This window comes from Ammospiza caudacuta, chromosome 5 (assembly GCF_027887145.1).
Source record: "Ammospiza caudacuta isolate bAmmCau1 chromosome 5, bAmmCau1.pri, whole genome shotgun sequence".
In the NCBI taxonomy this organism is placed as follows: domain Eukaryota; kingdom Metazoa; phylum Chordata; class Aves; order Passeriformes; family Passerellidae; genus Ammospiza; species Ammospiza caudacuta.
Genome location: NC_080597.1, coordinates 29,153,297 through 29,172,811, shown reverse-complemented (window position 1 = coordinate 29,172,811; position 19,515 = coordinate 29,153,297). Strand labels below are relative to the sequence as shown.

General features: G+C 42.7%; 1 protein-coding gene across 2 annotated transcripts; it reads right to left on the bottom strand.

The window, feature by feature from the left end:
* Nucleotides 1-1,968: 1,968 nt before the first annotated feature.
* On the bottom strand, nucleotides 1,969-19,308 carry XPNPEP3 (X-prolyl aminopeptidase 3). Of its 2 annotated transcripts, none has more exons than XM_058804983.1 (10): nucleotides 19,185-19,308; nucleotides 17,585-17,701; nucleotides 14,679-15,086; nucleotides 12,747-12,949; nucleotides 11,840-11,902; nucleotides 10,380-10,493; nucleotides 8,008-8,093; nucleotides 7,331-7,514; nucleotides 5,777-5,897; nucleotides 1,969-4,972 (listed from the first exon to the last, which is right to left on the bottom strand). In XM_058804983.1, exons 1-10 carry the CDS (start codon nucleotides 19,243-19,245, stop codon nucleotides 4,806-4,808), a joined length of 1,524 nt encoding a protein of 507 aa, XP_058660966.1. In that variant the 5' UTR covers nucleotides 19,246-19,308; the 3' UTR covers nucleotides 1,969-4,805. The 2 variants fall into 2 exon arrangements, with proteins under 2 accessions (XP_058660966.1, XP_058660969.1); XM_058804986.1 differs by lacking the exon at nucleotides 19,185-19,308 and adding an exon at nucleotides 18,966-19,077.
* Between the last annotated feature and the right edge of the window lie 207 nt (nucleotides 19,309-19,515).

The window sequence follows — 19,515 nt, the reverse complement described above, 5'->3', positions numbered from 1 at the left end:
CACTGTCAGTTCTACCCCCCCCACAGCATGTCTGAGACCAGCATCTAAAAAGCTCCCAAACAAACACTGCACATTGCTCCTGCAGTGCTACCTGTTTGCCCAGCATCCCTGTGGAAGGAATATATTGAAGCCTAGAGTAGACATTCTCACTTCTGAGTCTAAAACCAGCTTCCTTGTTAACTTTTTCTTTGTTCAAAAGTCTCATTGTCAGACTTACCCAGACAAGATTTTTTTTTCCTTTGCCATCGTTAATGGATAACTCTGTCATGGTTGTTAAAAAGGCATACGTGATATGAGTCAGCAGGTGAAGGTAACACACACATGGAGGAGCTGGAAGTTCTTCCTTGTTCCTTTCTGGCCATCTTCTGAAAAGCCTGGTTTTGGTTAGCCAAATATTGGGTGGTGCTTCAGAGAAACAACCAGGTAGGCTGAGGCATAAACTGTCCCAGGAAGATAGGGGTTCATTGCTCCACTTGCCAGGGAAGAAGGCTCAGAGCTGCCAGGCAATTCAGCCAGCAAGACAAACTGAGAAGGAGAAAGGAGCTGAAATTGAGCGTCATTGAGCCCATGGTGCCTCACTGTCTGTTTCAATTATAAATACTGCTTTAAAATGTAATTTATTGTTATATCTCTTAAATACAGTGACTTTTATAGACTCAGTCCTAGAGCCAGCACCATGACAGTGTCCAAATGATGATTTTTAATTAAGTGGAGGCTGTGCACACATGTAGGGGGAATATTTAACAGATGTGCTGTAATGATGTCAGAATTATAAGCTTAAATGCACTTTAAATCTGCATACGAATAAAGAGATACCTGTACAGGCTTCTGGACAACTCATTTAAAAGAAATTTAAAGCCATCAATTTATGTCAGCGCAGAGTTTTGCTATCCAATTACATAAAGTATTAGATATCACATTTAAAACATTTTTGTCATTTATCTAATACAGATTTTTTTCTAAGTTTAACCCTAACTCTTTTCACCTTATGGTAATTCTCCTTGGAGTAATTACTCAATTTCCACAGCAATAATTTGGATACCATAAGAGCATGTAACCTCATGCTCCCCCTATCATTATGGAAGATTTTGCCTAGAAACATACTTTTTTCTCTTCCCATTATTTGAGATATGACACATAATCAATAACCTGAAACTGCATAAAACTTTCTCATATGATAATTCTATTGATTTTTAAAAGAAATAATTAAACTAACTGTTAAGACCAAGTTCATCAATACAATCTGACTCTTTTGTTCCTCCCTACTGAGTAGACAAATCAATCAGGGTTAGGAGACAGCATAACCAGTTTTCTGGAGCTATTGCACCATTCTGACAACGTACTGAATAGCCAGTTTATGCCCCGTTGTTCTCTCCTTGCTCTCCCATCCCCCTGGCACACATCCCTGCAGCTCTAAATCACAACCTTCTCCTGATTCTTCTCTTAATGCATTGCACAGGCCCAAAACTCTCCATCTCCATTCTCTTTACTGGGCTACCTCAGTTTGCTACTTCCTCCACCAGTTTCCCTCTCAAAATAATGAATGCAATTTTAGGAAAGACATACGGTATTTTTCCACATAGAGGTAGAATGCCAAATCGTGTTAAATGTCAAATTTCTTTCCACTTCAATGACAGAAGCAAATCTGCAAATTGGTGCTTCTGCTCAGACTGTATTTAACAACAGGACTTTATTAGTTCTCTGCAAGGCAAAGCAGTGCCCTGGCAAAGGTGAAGTGGAAAAGCCAAAAGCCTCTCAGGGTTCCTCTGGAAGTAAAGCAGCTTCTCCATAGGGATGGCTGGCTCTCATTTTCTCATACTCTGATGTCCTTAAGACGTGTGCCACATGAAATCAAATCTCTCCCCATATGAACTTGTGCATACCTCAATTTCTCTTTCACCCCCTGTGATCCCACTAACGCCCTCATCAAGCAGCTGTCGACTTGTGGCACCACTGAGAGCTGCTCCTGCACCCAAGTGGCTGCAGTGGGGAATCTCTTCTGTGGCAGGAGCAGACAGTCTGGCAGGATGGGATCAGTGCCAGGGGAGGAGCACCACAGGTATGTGCCATGCCAGCAGCCAGAGAACCCAGCTCTTTGGGGTTTCTTGATGAAGGCTGTATAAAGTGTTCAAGGATTTGGGTGTTTGCAATGGACACTGCAGCATGTGTGTAGGTCACAGATTATTCATCTCTGCAACAAGTGAGAAAAAGCCTTCAAAAACTGAGGTTCATAGGATGCAGATTTAATACCTTCTGTGAAATGCACCCTTTACATGGAACAAGAGATTCAAACCAGCAGTTTATGCTGAAAAAATGGCTGAACACAGTGGAAGAATTACAGAATGTGCATGGCCTAAATCAGACACAGCAGCCATGGCAGATCCATTACTTTCCACTCAGCAGTCACAGACACTTCTTTACTAACAGTAACATTCATGTGCAGCATTCCTAAGACCTATTGGTGTTTACAAGTTCCAGGATTTTCCTGAGAGAAGTAGGAATTAGCATGTGCCTACATTTGACAATGTTATTTCAAGTCCAAGACAGGTCACACACAATTAATAAATCTCCCTGAAAAATAATGCTGTTTTTGGAGGTGCAGGTATCTATTCAACAGCATGCAAATTGATGGCCTGAGAAATTATTTTCTACAAATTGTTTTATTTTAAAAATAATTTGTATATGCATTTTAAAGGCCTATTTACATTAAGTACCATTATTAACTCTGTTAGATGTGTGGGTGGATGTGCAGATCAGCTCACACATGTATCTCTCAGATTAATGTTATTTTAAGCTGCTTACACAGTTCCAAAATCCCCAAGATTTGGCCCAGTTGATTTGGTTCTAACAGGTGTAATTGGTACAAATGTATCAGAGATCAGAACATCATCAAAAATACTCATCAGGTCTGTGTTCATCCTTAGGAAGCCTCCCTTCTAACATTTTAGGCTGTAGCTGTCACTGAAACACAGGAGTATTTTAACAAGCGCTGCCATCAGAGATTAGCAGATTCCCTTAAATAGGTGAAATTTGATACACTAAACCCTGAAAAAGCATTTTTTTGGTCAAGTTTAGAAAACAAAAATATGGCATGCCTTGGCTGCCTTTCAGGTGTCAAAATTCAAACCCCAGTGCATGCACCCAGCTCACGTTGAATGCAATGAGATGCAAGACACTGCCCACTTGGCCTTCACTAAGTGAAACAAAAAAAAACAAAAAGAGGAGGGGGAAAAAAGAGAAAAAAGTGCAGATTTTGCTAGAGATTACACAGCGGCAGAGGTCAAACTCCAGAACCCTGACCACCTTCCTCACATGCTTCTGGCTACATTCACTATGGGGAATTAGGCCAAACTGGGGACAAGGCAGTGATGTTGATAAGAAAGTACAATGGATTAGGAAGCAGTGACATAGTGGAAATAGACAATCCAGGTAGAGAAGAGAAGAGAAAGAAAATTTAGAGTAACAGATGAAGAGCACTGAAAGCTACTGTAAGAAAGGAAGTAAGGTGATGCAACAGCAAGTGTAAATAACAGGAAATGCTGTGATGAGAGGCATTTTTCACACATGTTAAATAGCTGATTGTCTAAGCATTTTCAGTAAATACCCAGATGCTTGCCTCTAGTGGGTGTATTTACTATGGCCTGGATGGTAGGCTCATGGTCAGGGTAGAAAACTCTTCTCTTTACTCCTCATCCAGCCCCAGTAACATTTGCAGCTGCTTCAAAAATATTATCAGACCACTTTGGGAAAAAAACCAAAAATCAGCTCTCATCATGCCCTCAGAGTGCAGAAAAGAAGAATTATTTTAATTCCAATTAATTCCATATAAAAGCCATGTTAAGACTTGACACTCGCCATAGGGCAGACTCTTCAAAACTCCACTGCTGAAGTCACTGGCACTTGCAGCACACAGCAAGCAGAGGCCAGAAAGGTGCTGTGACTGCCCCAGAACTGGACACCTCACATCTGGGAGACAACCAACAGCTCACCAGCGCAGTCCAGCATAATCAACATGGCCCTGCTTCCTAGGGTAGAGAGAGACTCAGAGCAGGAAAAAGGAATGGACCTTTGGGACAAAAGGAAGGGAATGTGGAAGACAGCAAGAATAGGTATGTCTACCCTTCTGAGCCCTATTTGTACTTTTTGAAATTACCAAACACTCCAAAAAGCTGAAAGACAAGGTGTTTTTCCCTGCTGCAGGCCTATTTTGCATGTGTCTGAACAAGGCCTAAACACATCCTTATCTTTAAAATACTAAAAGAATTCTCCACTGGCTTCAGATACAACCACCTCTCCACCAAACCCACCTCCCTGATTACCAGACTCTCTCCTTACATGGTTCTACAAAATTCAAGCTGACACTTTTTCATCCAAAACCAGCATTTATAAAAGCCTCCTTTTAAAAATCTGACTGCTGTGAAACTGCTGCTAAGGGGGAAAAAAGGGGTCATTGGTCTCAGCTGTTGTACCTATGCATCTGGTGGCACTGACAAAATTCAACCCCCCCAAGGGCCCCAGAACACATGGATCCACACAGCAGCAGAGGGATGAATCCACTTTCACATCATACAACAGTCTCACATCAGCACAAATCAGAAGAAAACTGCACACAGAGAAGGTTACTTTGTTTTTTCATCCCTCAGTACCCAAGCCTTTTGCATTCCACTGCCCAGTCCCAATCTTGGTTGGAAACAGCCATCAACTGTCCATGCCTTCCATCACGTGGCAATTACAGCCAGCTAAGGGATCTGCATCCCTGAGGGGCTGTGTCCCCCAAGGAGGATGAAAGGGGCAGAGAAGGGACATCATGAGCTGTGGCCACAGATCTGCTCAAGGTGGTAGATGTCCTTGGGACAGTCAGCAGACAGGACAAGAGGTGCATCCTCTGTTATCACCACATCATCCTCAATGCGCACACCAATGCCACGGAACTTCTCTGGAGCACTCACATCATCCTCAGGGATATAAATGCCTGAAAGAAGAAAGGGAATTAAAACACACAACACTCTCCAGAACACCACCTTTCCCTTTCTGCACCACCAGGAGAGTGAGGTTCGACTTTCAGCAACATAACGTGTTTGATCCTGAGAATTTTTAATATGGCAAGTTACTCTCTTTCCTCTCACCAACTCACTGTTGGTGGGCAAAGAAAGGAAAGTGTCCCTCTGTGCCTAAAGATATCAGCACATTAATAAAAACTTCCATAGCTACACCTGGCCTTTTCACACTTCTTGCTCTCAGTGTTACATTCACAGTGATGATTTTAACAATGTTCTGAATAGAGAGAGAGAAGAGACAAGCATTAAATATAAGTTTCCAGCTGACAGCTCCAAATCTAGTGACAAGGAGAAAGAAAGATTCCTCACAGGATGCCTAATTTGCAAAGCTAAGTTGTGAATCCCTGTAAATTGCAAATTGCAATGCTTGAGACACTACCAGTGACTGGCAGAAGTTCAGTGGCACGAACACAGCAAAAGACCCTGATTTCTGCACTGCAGTTCACCTGTGCTGCACAGCCTGAGCTCTACACTACTCTGCTTCCTGAGTTTACTCCCACTATGTGCTACTTTGGCTATGTTTGGGAAGGAAATAGGGTTTTCTAATACTGTAATGACTTTGGGAGGGGAATGACTTAAGGCTTTTCAATAATGCTATAGTTTCCAGCTTCACCAGAAAGGATGTGAACGCTTTGGTCTGCAGGACCAGCTAATTATTGAAAGGCAATACTGTTACCCTCCGTGTTGCATGTTTGTGTCCACCACTGACTGCTTTTTACCTGGTTCAATGGTTATCACCATGCCTGGCTGGAACGGGATTGATCGGGATATATCTGGGGTGTCGTGAACATCCATGCCCAAGTAATGGCCCACATGATGAGGGCAGTATTTTCGAACAGCCTAAGAGAAGACAGAACAAGTGTCACAGAGGCAGTTAAACACAGCCCAACTTGTTCCAATACAAAAGGGAAAAGAGACAGAATAGTTATGTAATTAACTAGCAGTCTTACTGCCACGCCCAGGCCACCAGGGCCTGCCTTCCATGTACTAGAACTGGATGGCCCTTAAAGCCCACCAGGTATCTATTATGAGCACATTGCAGATTGCCTTTCCCCTGCACTGACAAGAGCAGCCCAAACCCATCACCATCTCAGCATGGTGTCAACCTTCAAATCGCTGGGCTTTGCTGCCTAACCCTTCCCACCCCTTAAATATCCAAGCCCTGCACAACTCCCATCAGCAGACCTTCACAACTGGCTGCAGCAAGTGCAGCTGCTCCAGGCTGTGAAAGTGGTCTCCTATGCACAACAGAGCAAATGCTGTGCCGATTTCATTCAGTAGATACAGCATGATTTTAATCCACCTCTACAAGGCACGGACACCGCCTCTCCCCTCCCACCATCCTGATCTCCCTCCCTCTAAAGCAGGAATCAGCCACAACGCCTCCCTGCTCCACTCTCCTCACTCCCAGGGAAGCACTGGCTGTGCTTCCACCTGCCGGAAGGATCCGGCACGACACCCCCGTCCGCCCGGGCTGCCATGGCACCGGCACGGCGCACAACTAAATCCGGCAGGAACCTGTCCGGCTGCCAAAAGCCGTAGTGCCGTCACCTGGTTCCGCCATCTTTGCAGTACTGGCATCAGCACTCGTGCAGCTCTGCAGTGAGAGTGAGCGGGTAAACTTCTCTAACTGAAAACCCATCCTGTTTATCTGCAGGTTCAGCTCTAAGGCAGACCAGTTTCCCAGTCTTGCTCACCAGGTAGCTCTGTGAGTCCCAGTACTGACACAAAATGGTGCAGAAGGGGCAGCAGGTGGAATGACTGAGAATAGGATGCACCTTTTGGTGACACTGCAGATTTATGTGATGTTAAACAGACCACAAAAATATGAATAACTGCCTGCAGTCAAGCCTGGACCCAGAATCTTGTGTTAGTGCCCATAGCTCCCTTGAGACCGTGCTCTAAAGCTGCTTCTGTGCTGGCAAGTAATGCAGAGCAATGGGAATGGATCTGCAGAGTGAAACAGCAAGAGCCAAGGAACAAATATTCACACTATGTGCATATAAGACTGGGGATTACTTCAGACCAAATTGTGCACCAAATGGTTGAATCACATCTTGGAGTTTAGCCCTGTCTCAGAGAAATTCATTCTTGTGCTGAGACCAGCCCACAACATGAACTAAAGCACCATGTAGCAGCAAACAGAAGAGACATCCTGAAACCACATTCCTAACCCAAATTAGAGCCCTAAAACTACCCAAGGATAAAACAATCAGGATTAATAGGAGTAAACTAGAGTAAACGGGTAAACTAGAGTAAAAAAATTGAAGTACCTTGAAGAAATGGCTGTCAGTGATGCTGCTGTCCAGGACACCCAAGTCTTTCAGTTTCTGTCCAATAAGGCTCAGCATGAGGCTGTAGATATTTTCCAGACTCATGCCAGGAGAGCAGAGGCTCAAGCAGGACTTCTGGATATCCAGGACAGCTTGATACAGTTCTGCTTGGGGTTTGGTGAACCTGAAGGCCATTGAGTAAAGGAATATCACACAATAAAATCTCTGTTTCCAAGAGAAAAGAGGTTTTGTCCCCAGAACCTATTCTGGGTACAGATTCAGTTCAAGGATGGAGCAGGGGAAAACCAGAAAGCAGAGCAACTGTCTCCTTGTATGAAAGGCTACATCAGCAAATTCACAACTGGCAGAGCTATGTACACATCAACTGAAACGCCTGTTCTCTTACACACAACTGGAGTCAGCCACAGCTGAACGTACAAAAGCCCTCTCTGCACATTAAGCATGCTGTAATAGCTGAAAATAGCAATAATCACATATATTCATGCAGTAATTAATGAGGCAGTGGGGAATACAGCTGAATGATTACTTTATATAATTTGATTACTCTGAAGCAGCACAGAATGGGACATGGTAAAACTATGATTAAACACACATTCAATCCATCAATCATTTAAGAACTTATCAAAATTCTTCAAAAAAAACTCACTGCAGCATACCTTCCATTGACAGGCCAGGTACGTGTGATGTCACTCACATAGCAGGAAAATTCACATCCACCATCTAGCAAGACCAGTTCACCATCCTGGAGAATAACAGGAAAGAATGCTCTGTGGGTCAGTCCGGCTATTAATGTTGATTTTTTTGTCTGACTGCAGGAAAGGAGGTTATGCTGCTGTTTTCACAATGTAGCTGCAGAAAAGTGAATTCCTTTTGCAGAGTAATACCCCAGGTACTACTGTTTATAAATAGGCTATTCCAGTTGGATTGTTGCTCTGTAAGGTAGTCTCTGACTGTTATGCTTATTTACTGTCTGAACTTTTAAGATGAAGATTTTGGAGTAAGAAAAAGGCATTTGCCTTGAATTATTCTGCTCTCTGAGACAAGTGCTATTTACACCTGGATCACTTACTCCAGCAAGTTCTGCCCATGACTCCTTTCACTAGAAGTTCTCAGCTATAGTGACTGAGACACAGGGGATTTGCAACCAAAGCATAGGATTTCTGAGCTCCCCACAGGATCACCAACAGCTACAAATTTACCCTTGTCATAGGATACGAAGACCCAGCAAAATCACTTTGTATCACAAAATCTAAGAGTGTATCACTGCTGTAAATGCATTGGTGAATAGTTTGTACAACCTTCCCTTTCTCTTCTAGGACTTCCTTGACTGTTTTAACGTCTTTCTGGATTGATCTGGTGATGAAGAAAAATTTTTGGAGATGTGAATATCCAATTCAATTCAGCAAAGCTGTTCCAGATCAATGACTACATATCTCCCAAAAAGTCACACAGAAGAAAGACAAAGGGTCAGGAAGAAAACCACTGCCTTAAAGGGTCTAACAACAAATACAGCAGTAAGATGTTTTAAAAGTTTGGAGTAAATTCTCTACAGATTTACACAGGTAGAGATTCATTCCACAGATCCATGACTGTGCCAGCAGACATGATGTGGAACAACCAGACATAACTGCAGCATGTTAAGGAAAAGATTAAAGCAGCAAAATTTCACTGTTAGTGTTACTTCCAGTGCTATCATTGTGTACAGTTAAGTGACATAGACACAGCAGATAAACCAGCAGGGAGCAGACATCGCTATCCCACTGAATAGGCGGGCCATTAACTATCCTTTTATATTGTACTTTTTAAATTTTTCAGAATAGCTAGTTGAATTCTTTAAGGCAAATCTGAAATTACAGCACCTGCCATCTTCCAAGCAATTAAACAAGCTAAGTAACAATTTACTGACTAAGGGAATTCAGCCTGCAGTTTGATTGTCCAGTAAATGCCTTATACTGCGCTTGTCCTCTTTCTTTAAGGCAGAGCCCGCTAAGTAAAAGCCTAAATGAAACATTCAGATACCTCCCAAATTAGACACTTTGTTAGCCTATTTGGAAACATGATCTGTAAGAAGCAGCACACAAAGGAAGTATCAAGTTTATGGGTTTAATATTCTACCTAATAGTTTTGGAAAAAAACAAGAGACAGTCATCTAACTGAACAACTTTAACAGAAGCAACTGGAGTTACAGCAGCAGCCTGACCTTGGATGACAGAACAACAAAGGAAGCTTCTTCCTGCCAAAAGCAGTCTGTCATATCTTTTGTACATTTGTGTCTCGGCAGATCATTTCAAGGTCTGCTAGCATCCCAGCTTCAAGAAAAGACAATGCTAGGGGGAAAGTTTCTTTCTGCATTAAGACAGAGGAAAAATATGCTCCTCTGAAAAGTAAATAGTGAGCACGGCAGTGAGGGAATACTGCCCCTGAAAATGCTTCTCTGAATCGAAAGAACTATTGTGAGGAAAGCTGGAGAGTTCAATTCAACAAGAATCTTCAAAATAAGACAAAACATGTTCCTCTTCCACCTCTTGACATTTAATGCTGATCTGTTCCCTACTTGTTCCCCTTCCCTGCTTTGTTGGGCTACATGGAACCAAAATGCTTTTCAGCTTCAGCTGAGCAGGAATGCACTTTGCCCTTATATTGCAAAGGAAGGCCAAGGAATGCAAGTGACAGCAGAAGATCCCCTGGGCCTTTGTCCTACCTGTGACAGTGGCTCCCCTATTTTGTGAGGCCCCCAGCACTGCAAGCTGCTGTGAGAGCAGACGTGCACTAAATTATCAGCAACCCTGTTTGCAAGTCCTTACACTGTTCAGAAAATGCTGCAGCAAGAACTGACAGGCAAGAAAGACAAGCTGAATCTGTCATTGACCAAGGTAAAATTAAGCAAGGCAGGATTCCTTTCTCTCGCTCACTTAAAAAATATGTATTGAAGTGCTTTGATCTGTTCAGTCAAAACAAGGAGCAGCTAGGAAACTTAGATTTGTACCACAGCACTGCATTTCAAGTTACTGGACAGCACAAGGGTTACCTTAATGAGCTGATTATTCTTCACATAGTGCAAAGTGTTTGATCTGTTGCCACCAGCAACAACAGGGGGGTATGCCAAGATGTCAGCACCACGAGCCCGGCACTCGAATTCAAACTGGAGGAACAATACAGAGAAGAGGAAACCATTAGTGCTGATTCAGGTGATTAACTGCCCTAGAACCACAATAATTCTTGTCCTACAACTGTTTTCCTAATTTGAACAATACAAAGTGAAACTGGAAAGTGAGTTGACTAAATGAAAGCAGTCTTTAATATTTTTCAAGGACTCTGGAGAAAAAAAATACAGAACCATCCACTTTTTCAAGCATTTTTCAAGTCTTTACCGGATCTCCAGGAAGCTTTTTCTGGTACAAGCCATTCAATACTGTCTCAAACATTCACTACATTGGCATATACCCAGGTGGGGATTTGTTCTTATATAAAATAATGCTCTTACTTGGCACACAACTTCGTGAATTTTGAAAGATCCTATATGTCAGCATGACAACATTCACGGTTTGCTTCTGTCTTTTAAAATTGCAAAGTATATTTACAGCAGTATCTATTTTTCATGACTGTTAAACTAAGAAGGTTTGAAAGCATACACTACCTTGATGTCTGAGAGGATAGAAGAAAAAAGCACCATAAGCCTCAAGATCTTTACCTTTCTTGAATCATGAAGCTGATGAAAGCATGGAAATTAATAAATTTACATCCATAAAGACCCTCAACATGTTAATAGCATATCTCTTCTATGGTTACCAAAATCACATGGGACAGAACACTCCAGGATGCCTACATGGAGCAAAGGTTTTATGATCCTGGTCTGGACTGGAAAACTGACCTGTAAAATACATTTTAATTAAAGTAGTGTTTTCAACTCAGTACTGCCAGTGCCATGTCAGCACAGGCCCATCCATGTAGTAACAGAGGGTGAAATCCTGCTCATGTTTCTCGAACTGGCATCTCACTGTAATTCCTTACAAAGTTCCTTACCAAATGTGCAGGCCAATTAGTCCTTATTTTGTAACTGAGAGGCACCTAAACTGCTTCAAAATGGCTGTGGTAATCTGATGTAGTAAGGGGCTAGAGGCAAGAGAAGCAGGCTTTACAAACAGGTGTTACAACTACTTAAATTTTGTACAATGGACTTGTATTATAAAATAAGGTGAAAACTTTACTTCCAATTGTTTAGCAGGTTTTGCATTTCAATATAGTACAAAAAGACATCAATAGAAGGAAACTTAGACAAATGCTACACTCCTTAAATAAGAGTACAGGAAGTAAAGCTGAAGAATTCCTCACATGGACACTTCTGTATGTCCAAGTAACCACAAGGTTTGGGTGAATAAATGTGCTACAGTGGGAGAAATGTGATAAAGAGACCTGACATTTCTGGTTTCCTGGAAGGATAACCAACATGCAGCCCTTCCATCTCACTTCCAGCTACAAACTACTCACCTTTGCATACAGAAAGGCTTCATCCACAGGGGTTTTACTGGCAAACATAGTCTCTGTGAAAGCCTATGAAAAACAAGGGACTTTCAGTTAGCAAAGGAGCCTGAACTGTTTTTTTTTTCACCTGTTGTCTCTTGAGGAGGGCACAAAATCAGCTGGCCCAGAACCAGAGGGTTTCACCATTTTCTTTGGTGAAAATGCTGTCAAGACTAGAACCAGTTAAAATGTATTCCTCCCTGTGAAACTGTATTTAGGGGATGACTGACTCTAGTTTTTGTAAAAAAAGAAAATAAATTAGATGATTGAGGCTGATCCCATGGTTTGGCATTTTAGAAGTTGTCTCACCTGTGGATTCCCTCAGGTATAACAGGATTGCCTTATGCAGCTTTTCCTTCAGAGAAGGACAACCTGTACTTGCCTTTTCTACTTGGCTCATTTATTTTAATAACATTTACGAAACATTAACTGCATTTGAGGTATCTGTCAGATTTGTTTAAAAGTGGTCAATGAGTTCAAAAGGTACTTGAGGGTGAAGGGGGAATGCAGACACATTAATAGGAAACATCTTCATAAAAATCCTGTTTTCCTCAAAATAAAAATAATAGAATGGGAAAGAAAAATATTTTGGAAAGCAGAGAGGAAGCTGGGAACGCAGTGAAAAGATTAGCCTTTGCTTTTAAATAAAGTCTAACAGCTGCTGGCTTTTCTTCACTAGAGTTGTGCTAATTGAGAGAATCTGGTAGACCAAGCAGTCTTCCAGTTTCCCCTTGTCCTGTGGAGGAAGCCAAGCCCAGCCAGTGGCTGAGACACAGCAGTTCAGTAACAGATTAGACCAAAGCTCTCCTTCCAGCTCATGTCACCTCACCAAGGGAATGCACTGGTTCATTAGAGGAACACACAGCCCCATTACCTCTGCTGTCACCCGGCCAGCTATCTTCATCCTCTCAATCTCTGCCGGGGATTTGATCAGCCGAAGGTTCTGCACGAGATGTCGAACGGCCTGGATGCGGTTTTTGCTCCGAGCTTTTACCTCAGCCAGGGGCTGAATGTAGTCAGAGTGCAGCTCTGCATGCACTGGTTTTCTCAAGTCATACCAAACCACGTTGGACTCACCTGGAAGGCAAAACAAAAGTTGACACTCAAATAAATGCAGACATGTTCTCCACATAAGAAACTAACTCACTCCTCCTAAATGACATCTGTTGCTGTATTTGAGAAAAAGAATTTTCTCTGAATCTACACTGACAGACTATATAGACACTTTCAGTGTCACGGAATACCAGCAATCTCTTCTAAATTTGGAAGATTACCAATTCATAGCGTATAGACTGGACAACTCCCCACTTCTGGGCAAATAATGGGGCTTACAACCATCACTTTGATTATATGTATCTGGCTCAAATCCATTCAGAGTTCACCTGTCAAAGTTGCACTTGTGTAAGCCAAGCAGCCATCACATCACAGTGCACTTTCTGAATCCTTCTCCCTGTCCTGAATCCGTCTACCTGTCCACACTGACCATGGAAAGCAATTCACCTTTTTGCATGGAATCAAGATCATTACCAGCAACACCTCAAGACACTTGGGGAAACAACTGCTTATTTCAGCCATTCAAAGAAAATGAGCTTACTGAGAACAGACACACTCACAGTGGAAATTTATTCAGAACATCAGTTAAAATCAACGTTCTCCTCATGGAACATTTTAAATGCAAAGGAGTATAAAAGCCATGGTGAGTCACTGTTGATGTCCACCATGACCCTCCTTCTTTGGTGAAAATAACCATGAGCAGTTGCTTACACAAAGTATCTAAGAAACTGGGCATTCATTAAAGAGTATTGCCCTTAGCTGATTTACTGCTTTTCATGGACCTCTCCCCAACAGAATTACAAACTTCTGACTCCATTTTAATTTTGATATTCCAAACTTCCATGAATGATCTATAACTTGAGAGGTGCCAAACCATGCCATGTGAATTCAGTGTTCCCATTTGTTTTTAAATTAAGAAAACCAGAAATTAATGATCATAGTCATCCTCTGTGTTTTCCCCAACTATACACATCTCATATCTTGCCTTGTTTTCTTTTTCAAGCTGAGTAGGTTTGTTCAGCCTGTATCTCACACACATTTCATGCTTTCTTTGATCATCCTTTGCCCTGTGGCTTACCTATTTTCAAGACATCATTTTTTGAACAAAATAACTGATTCCAATATGGTATTTAATACTCAAAATTTCTCTCCCTCTAGTTGTGTGACCCCTCCAAAGTCACACTTGCCCTTATTATATTGTCATGAGCCTTCTTCAGCTTTATTTTATACTGCATTTAAGTTCTTCCTGGACGATAGGTATTGAGGCTAAGTGGTGACGGGAGATGCAAAAGAATATTTCTAAAGGACAGCAATGTTTGTATTTCATGGGCAAGTAATCATCTAGCTAAATGTGAGTGGACTAACAAGCTCCCTGTGTGGATCATTTTCCAAGTCTACTATGAATAAAAAGTGTTCAAGTTTCCTGTATGTCATCTAGTCCTGACTCTGTCAGCAAACAGATATGACTAAAACAGAAACATGGTCTTGCTTATCGTGTTCCTTAATATTTCAAAGATATGCAGACTAGCATTCACATGGATACACAAGAAAGTCAGAAATTTTCAAAACTACATATCCATTGGTGACCCTCAAAGAGCTAACACGAACTTCCAACTGCCTTTGCCACAGCCATACCCCTTGTCATTCCTCAAGTTCATTTTAGTTTCAAAGTGATGTCACAGACCCCTTCCCAAACTTGAACCATTCAGACTTTGCAAACCATCCTCATCTCATTCCCTCTATTTTTTGTTACCTTTCAGCTTGGCCACCAAGTGCCTGAACTCCTCAATGGTGTAAGCTTCATCTACTCCTGTGAGAGCAATTGCCCCATCCGGGCCTGATCTGGGCCCATCCCACAGCTCTCGATTTGGATCCCTCCGGGGCACAAAAAGTATGGATTTGTGAGATGGCAGCGCTTTGCCAGGAATGCTCTGCAGCACCAGGATGCTGTCAGGCTCCTGAAACCCACAGAGGTACAGGAAATTAGTGTCCTGGTGGAAAATATAGGGGATGTCATTGCTCATGTAGTACGTGGGGTTGGACAGCAGAATCACTGTGTGGTCCAAACCGTCGCAGCCTTGGGCTTCCTTCTGGATTGACACCATCAGTTTGTGTCGGCGAAGAGCATATTCCACCTGTGACAATCCTGGGGTTACCTCTCCTGTGAATACAAAACAAATCAGATGCAGAAATTCAAGGCACTAAGGGTATTTTACTAGCCACATGCCTGATTCCTGCCTACTCCCTGATGCCTTACACGTGCATGGCTTCTTTGTAACCCCTCACAAGCCTTTTCCCTTGCTCCTCTTCAGCTTCCATTCCTACAGCACATCCTCATTCAGGCTGCTTCTCCATCATGCAAAGGCAGACATTGGTTTTAACCAACTGGACGCTGTGTTACATATTTCTGTGCAAAGGTAGAAATCCCAAAACCTGGTAGATTTAAACAAACATCCACATGTTTGCAGAGAATGTGTAAAAAAAAAAAGAGGAGGGGGCAAGGCAAACTGAACTTTGACTGCTAAAAACTGATGGGTTTTACAGCACGGACATTGAACAGAAGTTTGCCTCCTGAGGCTGAGCATTAATTTCCTCAGATAAAGCTAGAATGTTTGTTCAAGTACACACTAAGTCAACTCATAAAGTGACTATTTCTAAACCACAGGGGCCAGATTGGGTGTCAGAGATTCTGGGGGATCAAGCAGAAGCACAGAGGTTGCAGAGTCTAACCAGTCACGATTCCAGGTAGAAACAAACCACAGACGACTGCAGGCTGCCATCAGACTCCTGTTAAGGGAAGGGATCTTCTTCAGGGCATATGTAGCTTTTGTCAATATTTAACAATTCAGATTTTTCCAAAGTTAAATGCTGTATTTCTAATAACACTAACTAAGCAAATGATCTCTCAGATGAAGGCACTGTTTCAACTGCTCCAGTCACAAAAGACATGAAGTACAGCAATCAAGATACTCACCAAAACAGGACTGAAGTTCAAAGGACAACCAGCAACAACTGAAGTATGTATTTTTAAAATTGTGAGACTCCCTATTTATGATCTAAATTAATATAAGAGCCTCAATTAGTATCTTTGGCTAGTACCCTATCTTAATGTAGGTTGAATTTTGATACTGTTTGTTAACTTTCCACTTTCATAATCTTTTCTTCCTCTTTCATGTATTACACAGTGGCAATTTTAGAACAAAAATTGACATTTGACTTGTACTGCAAGTAGATTCTTGCATGAGTGCAGTAGGAGGGGAAGTTCTATTTGCATTAATTTTTACACTTTTTCGATTATATGCTCAATACCTATTACATGTAATAGTCTTTAAAAAGAACCAAACAAACCCAAACCGACCACACTTGTTTTACTCTGTGAATGTAGAAACGACAGAGAACACAGAAACTGTTTTAATGCAATCTGGCCTCACAATTCCACAATGTTATACTGCAAATTTCCTATGTTCCACTGCATTCCAGTCAGCTGTTAAACTGCCACAGTCCAGTGAATTTCAGAAGCTGCAATAGGGTGAAACATGGGGATCCCAGCTGCCTTCCAGCTGTGAGGCCTGGAAATTCTCTTTGCATCAAAGGCATTTGCTTTTTAAAACAATAATTGCAATAAAACAATGTCATATAATTTTAAGGAAACCACCTCTACTTTATTAAATGAAAAAATACTTTGGATAGCTAGAATTCACTCCCAGTGCTTTGGCTGCACTTTAAGGAGTCAGCCTTGCTTACTGTGAGCTGTCAATGAGTGCCCTAAGCAACCTGATCTAATGCTGAAGTTAGCCCAGCCTTGAGCATAATTTAAAAACCTGTTAACTGTGTGAGGTTCCTTCTCACCTGAATTATTCTACAATTAAATACAAGGGTCTCTATATATATATATATAAATAAATAAATACATATATATATTTATACACACACACAATATTCATCTGTTCTCTTTTTATAGCCACCTATGGAAGAACACAGAATGTTTTCCTAGACATATTCCTGAATATATTCATGCTGCATTTTTTTGTTTGTTGTTTTTTTTAGATTAAGTGTGGTGATCTTATGCCTACATGTTCATTTTCATGCATCTCAAAAAAATGTACAGCCCCAGCTTCTATCTCTACTGTCTAACTTCATAGTCACAAGCTTCTTTTTGTCCTTCTCCTCATATTGAATACTCCTGTAAACAGGGCACATTCTTTAGACAAGTGCTGTCCATTTATCCATGTCCCTCCCCATTCACCTTTGGTGAACTGCACTTTTGTTTTGTGACTCACAAGACATGGGATATGAACCATTCTGACACTTCAGCTTGCACAAAAAACTCCCTCTTAATAAAACCCATATTTATTTGCAGGACAATGAGTCCACAAAATGCCACAGCCACAAAAAGTCTGCAGCACCCACGGAAACAACCCTGAGTACATCATGAGAAAAAAGAAAGAAACTATCAAAGCCATCACATGTGAAGCCTATTTTTGGAACCAGTACCATCTCAGACAAGGAAATTAGCTACTAAATATAATTACTGGCTAATGAAGGCAGTCATAAACACCTGAAGCCACAGACAACTCAATGACCCAGCAAATCTATATACTCAGAAAAACAGAGACAAGAAAATATCAATGACTGGCTCATGCAGGGCCCAAGCCTCACCTGGTTTGAGCAGATGTGGGTGTGTGAAGGGGCTGGGCTGCCCCAAATACCGGTTTGGAATCTTCTTCTGCTGGGCAGGCTGGATGGAAAATCTTCGGAGAGCACATGACTTGCAAACTAGAGGAAAAGAAATGCACCATGTCAAGGTAAAAAAACAAACTAAAACTTTCCAGTTAGGAAACTGCAGAACTGTGGGCTAGTCATCAGACTCTCAGGAGCATTCCTTCACTTATACAACATAAATATACCTCCTTAACTTCTCCATTTGCTGTGCATCACAAGTTTATGAAACAATGTGCATACAACTCAACTGACAATCAAATACTCATGGAACAGATAGAAATAAACAAATATACGATTAACCTGACAACCCAGCAACAAAACCCAGGAAGCTCTGTTGGTTTGCACATCCCAATTCATACAAATGGTGTTCCTGAGGCACTCAGCACTATCCCTCCCTTACTTCCCTCAAACACCACAGGGCTCCAAGCATGACATCTCTATATAGTCTCTTCTCAACTATGTCTTCAAAAATTTTCACTCATCTGGAACAATTATACAGTTTTCAAGGCTTTTCCACTTCTGTATTTTACTAATAATGCTGCAAACAAGCCATCAAATAATACAGGTTTACACAGTAATGTGATTTTCTTCTCCTGTCTGGGGGATACCCGAGAGTCCCTGTTTGTGTATTGACCTTCCATGGCAGCAGCATTGGCCAAACTGAGCAATTATGAATCCCACTTCCAAACCACACACAGCCAAAGCAGGTGAGTTTTAAAAACAACTACAAGTATGCATTTGTGATCTGGGAAGGGGAACAATAAGACAAAATCTAAAATTAAAAATTAATTGTCAGAAACTTTAGAATTCTTAATCACAGCCTTTTGCAGCTGAAGAAGCGCTTGTGCCTGAAAACAAATTATCCAGACCTGTAGGAATGAGAGGGTAGCCAGAAGGTAAATTCTATTTGATGTTTTGGAAAATGGTTGCTCTTTTTGCCTACTAGAAAACCAATTTGTGCTGCCATTCTTAGAACAAATACTTTTAGCCCTTCACCAGCATAAGCAAGGATAACACAAGAAAACATCTGCCTTTCAGGTAGCTGAGACTCCGAGGCTTACAGCAAAACACTCAGACCGTGGATGTGCTGTGGGAGCCAGTATCATTAGCCTCTAATTGAAGATCATTTACGCGTGACAACCAAGAGTCATAACACGAAGCGTTCCCTGTGTGATGCTTGACTGGAGACCCGGGCGGTGAAATGTAACTGCAGGTTTTTGTGCAGCCTAGTTTAAATTGGTGTTTCTCCACATACACAGCAGACAAACAGGACAGCTCGCAGCCAGACGAACACAGCGGGCATTAAATAAAGCAACACCTTGAAGGCAGCGAGGAGCTTTCTACCGTTGCTTTATTATTCAAGTTGCTGCCTGTTCTTCCCTAGGATTCAGCCCTGACCGGGGCTGCCACTGCGCCGCCGGCCAGAGCTGCTTTCCCGCGACCCGAGAAGCGCAAGCGGGGCTGTAAGCGGCGACAGCCGGGTGTCGCTACCGGAGCCGCGGGCGGTGCGGGGTGTGGGGGAGGAGGGGTGTCTGACCTGCGGCGCCGCGCCAGGCCCGGGCCGCCAGGATAAGGCCCCGCTGCGGGAGGCGCGACATGGCCGGGCCGCACGGCGCATGGCGGGGCCTCCCTGCGCCGTGGCGCCGCGCGCTGACACCATCCCGGCGCGCGGCCCGCCGCCAATGAGCGGCGCCCGCCGGCTCGAGAGCGCCCGGGGCCGCCTGCCGGGGCCGCCTGCCGCGCCCGCGAGGGGGAGCCCGCGGCAACGGCAACAGGGGAGCGGCGCCGCACGGGGCGGAGCGCAACTGCCCGGCCACGGCTGCCGCTTCCAGAACGTTTCCCTCCCACGCCGCGGGGCAATGATCGGC

Coding starts and splice junctions, on each gene's coding strand:
- XPNPEP3 (XM_058804983.1), bottom strand. CDS start 19,245: ATGTCGCGCCTCCCGCAGCGGGGCCTTATCCTGGCGGCCCGGGCCTGG. Junction 12,950..14,678: donor CTTGGTGGCCAAGCTGAAAG/GTAACAAAAAAT, acceptor TTTGCCTTCCAG/GTGAGTCCAACGTGGTTTGG. Junction 7,515..8,007: donor ACCTGGCCTGTCAATGGAAG/GTATGCTGCAGT, acceptor AATGGCCTTCAG/GTTCACCAAACCCCAAGCAG.